Source organism: Austrofundulus limnaeus, unplaced genomic scaffold (genome assembly GCF_001266775.1).
Source record: "Austrofundulus limnaeus strain Quisiro unplaced genomic scaffold, Austrofundulus_limnaeus-1.0 Scaffold11, whole genome shotgun sequence".
Classification (NCBI taxonomy): Eukaryota; Metazoa; Chordata; class Actinopteri; order Cyprinodontiformes; family Rivulidae; genus Austrofundulus; species Austrofundulus limnaeus.
Window position 1 is genome coordinate 4651120 of NW_013952413.1, and position 3464 is coordinate 4654583.

At 40.2% G+C, this 3464-nt stretch overlaps 2 protein-coding genes across 4 annotated transcripts in view; one reads left to right on the top strand and one right to left on the bottom strand.

Moving 5' to 3' along the window:
- The window catches only part of LOC106513337 (trypsin), an 18009-nt gene that overhangs the window by 3264 nt on the left and 11281 nt on the right, over nucleotides 1-3464 (top strand). The gene's annotated exons all lie outside the window — the stretch shown is intronic.
- The window catches only part of LOC106513336 (trypsin-3), a 4057-nt gene continuing 937 nt past the window's right edge, over nucleotides 345-3464 (bottom strand). Inside the window, exons 2-6 of one of the 3 annotated variants that reach the window (XM_014002121.1) lie at nucleotides 2849-2920; nucleotides 2549-2699; nucleotides 2222-2363; nucleotides 1543-1800; nucleotides 345-637 (exon numbers count right to left, since the gene is read on the bottom strand). In XM_014002121.1, coding sequence (XP_013857575.1) covers nucleotides 488-637; nucleotides 1543-1800; nucleotides 2222-2363; nucleotides 2549-2699; nucleotides 2849-2915 — 768 coding nt within the window. In that variant the 5' untranslated portion in view covers nucleotides 2916-2920 and the 3' untranslated portion in view covers nucleotides 345-487. Of the gene's footprint in view, nucleotides 638-1542; nucleotides 1801-2221; nucleotides 2364-2548; nucleotides 2700-2848; nucleotides 3420-3464 lie in introns of all 3 variants that reach the window. The other 2 variants (XM_014002120.1, XM_014002119.1) reach the window with 2 other exon arrangements.

Below are 3464 nucleotides of genomic sequence, written 5' to 3' on the forward strand. Positions count from 1 at the left end.
GCCTGGAACTGAAAATATGGATGGAGGAACTCAGTTTAGCTTCTTTGTCACACTAGTGCTGAGCTAATACATATAAGGAAATATAGCATCGGAGCTAGTGCAAAGACAAACAGGTTAAGCTGAGGTTCTTCTTCCAAGACAAAAGAGTCGATCATCAGATATTGTCCAAGATTAACCTACAGGGTGGATATAGCTTGCTAGCAGCCTCGCACCGAGGACCTACCCACACCCAAAATGCTTTGTGTGTAAATAAAATGGCTCCGTCCGTGTGAAAATATATTTTAAAAAGTTTACAAAACTAAACATCCTGCAGTAATTTTGCAGTCTTTATTTTACAGTTAAAATATACTGTATGTTTATCAAATAAAGTCTAATGTAACAACTAATCAGGGATCCCTTTAAACAAAAAACCCAAAACAGTACATCAGTACTTTGCAGTTCTTTTAAAAGTTTCTGAAAATTGTCTCTTACGCAGGTAAAGTGATTTTTAATGATTTTTGATGACTGAATCGATCCATGTGCGGTAGTTTCTTATCTTTGTGTAGACCCCAGGGTAATTAGGATCGCCGCAGCCGATGCCCCAAGACACAATCCCTTCCAGTCGGCCATTGCAGATGAGCGGTCCTCCYGAATCCCCCTGGAGAAGGCAGAGTGAGGGTTTCAACCGTGTCGAGGCTGTGATGTTCAACGCACATACAGAGAAGTGAAATGAAACTGAAGGTGTTAAAAGGCTGTGTGACTGCAGTGGACTACAGAGTTGGCAGCACAGACACTCTGCTGGTAACACAGGGCACATTTGTTAAACTCAAGTGGGCCACCACTGTTTTTTCTGTGGCCCGCAAGAGCTTCAAAGACATATTAATGTGTTGCTTTATAACAGCATTGACAAGAAACTACATCTCCCATGATCCATGCTGACTATTTTACTTGTGAAATGACGACATCCCACCACTAGATGGAGGTGCACAGGGTTCAAAAGCAGCTGATGCCAATCAGAAGCAGGTGTCATGGAATCCTGTAAGGAACAATGCGATTACCCGCCATTGATGTGATCTTAACCTGTGGGTTCCCTTGCATACCCAGTGGTTCCAGCATTGAGCCACATGCAGAACAATTACCAAGTACAACCCGTTGGCCTCATACAAAGGCATCCTGTGTTTTCACTTACTGTGGATGCACAGGGAACTACCTGATAACACTGCTGTTCCACTTATGATGCACCATCTGGTGCCCACTACGAGCTATACCAGCTCTTAAGACAGACATCAAATTACATCTGAATCAAAGCATTCCTTCAGGGGACTTCTTTATTTTTTTTTTCTTTCTTTTTGGCCAGTGAGTGCATCTGAGGTATAAAAAGCATTCAGCTRCTTTTAAATAAAGGATCTTTGGCATTTTAACAGCTTAGTTAATTAGATTAAAATTTTCAAAGAGTGCAGACAGAATGCAGAAAACCTTGTTTAGTTGCCTGCTGCGGGACATGCTCAAAACGTTGACTTGCCCTGTTGTTATTATGTGATCAGGAGAAGAGCTGAAACTCACCTGACAGGAGTCTTTCATCCCAGCAGGAACACCGGCACAGATATTGTTGTTTGTGACCCCAAAGTAGTAGAAAGTCCAGCAGTTGCAGTAGTAACTCACATCGACAGACATCAGGACGTTGGACAGAGTGTTGCCGAATGTCCATGTCATACCCCAGCCGCTGACTATGCACGGAGCAAAGTTTGGCACAGGGGGCATGCTCAGATCTGGTAACAAAACTGTGTCCACCTTGTCATTTATGATGGCTGGACGGTCCAACTGAACCAAAGAGAAACCACGTTAGACATCTTAAAAAGCAAAAGCTGAAAGTGGTCTTTTACATGTTTGCTCGTTTTTATCAGGGATGCCTCTAGAAAGTGTTCAAAGTGATGGGGGTCACTAATAGTTTTGTGGTTGATTAGAAAAATACTGTATTAGATCTAAAGAGTTGCCCCCTTATAGGCAGTCGGCCTACTTTATTACAGCTGATTACTAAAAAGAACAGCAAATACTCAAATCATTGATGCTTGTTCGTACTTTTTTATAAAAATATATATGGAATATTGTTGCCAGTTTTTTTTTTTTTTTTTTTTTTGTAGTGGTTTCACCAAGTTTGATGCAATGGTTTTCCACTTTCACTTCACACAATATTAGAATTAAAACCTAACTCGGTGCCACATTTTCATCAGCCTTTTATTACCTTCAGCATCATGATGTCGTTGTAAAGCATCCAGCGATCGAAGGCAGTGTTCTTAATGCTGAATATGACGTCAAATTTCTGCTCAAATCCTTCAACTATGGAGAGGTCATGTTCACCCAGAACCACCTTCATCTGTTGATCCCTACAAAAAAAAAAAAGCAGAATTATGCTTTTTACAATTTTCCACAGATCAGGTCTTTTTGTTTTGTTTCTATCACATAAAATGTAATCAGGCGACGAGCAAACAAAACACTCCAATGCATCAAAAAACACATTTGCTACACTTCATRGTGTGATCAATATAAAGAATAGCTCACAGTAACTTACGATTTCCAGCAGTGGGCAGCAGACGCCACCCACTGTGGGTGAACCAGGACTCCTCCACAGTAGTGGAGGTTTTGGTACTGGAGGGAGGCTTGATACTTAATGGAGTAAGGTATTACCTCCGTGCCCCCAACGATTCTGTCCCCATTTATACCTAAGAGACACGCAGAAAAATACACAATTTTTAAAAAAAAAAATACCTCATTTTTACTTTGTAGCTTTACTTTTTAATTCAAAATACATTCTGTTTTAAATAAAATGGCAAGACATGTTGATCATCTAAGTCAAAGTGATACCCCTCACCTTTCAGGTTAACAGCAAGCAGAAAGAGCAGCAGCAGCAGGTGACACAACGGAGGCGGTTTCATCATAACAACTAAAATACAGTCGACCAAAGCAGTCAGTGTCTGTCCTGGTAAAATGTTCAGTAAAATGGTGGAGTTAGATTTACAGAAATGTTTGAGATGGATCTGTATCGAGTACAACAACATGAAGTGGCAAAACCCAAAGTCAGCCCATATATACTGTATTTCAGACCAGACCCTACAGCCTCAAGTTTTAAGAACAAAACTGATCTTTATCCAAAACACCACCTGAAATATAAAACTGTGCAAAAGTCCTGGGTCATTCCTCAGTTCATATTTTGGTCCAAAACAGTCATTTTTWAAATGTTTTGTTTTTACCGATAGTTCTTCACACTGTCAGAAGGTCTTTCAGTGTCTCTTTTGCAGCTAATTTTTAGTCCACCTGATGATTTTAATGGGACTGTGTTCTTTTAGTAAATAGTCCACACTTATCTTCAAAAGCTCTCCAGGTTAAAAGTGCTTCACAGTGTTTCTTATTCTTTGTGGTCAGCAGGGACTGAGCACAAAATCCTTTAAAGAAATATTTAGAGACATATAATTTAAACAGGGTCAGGA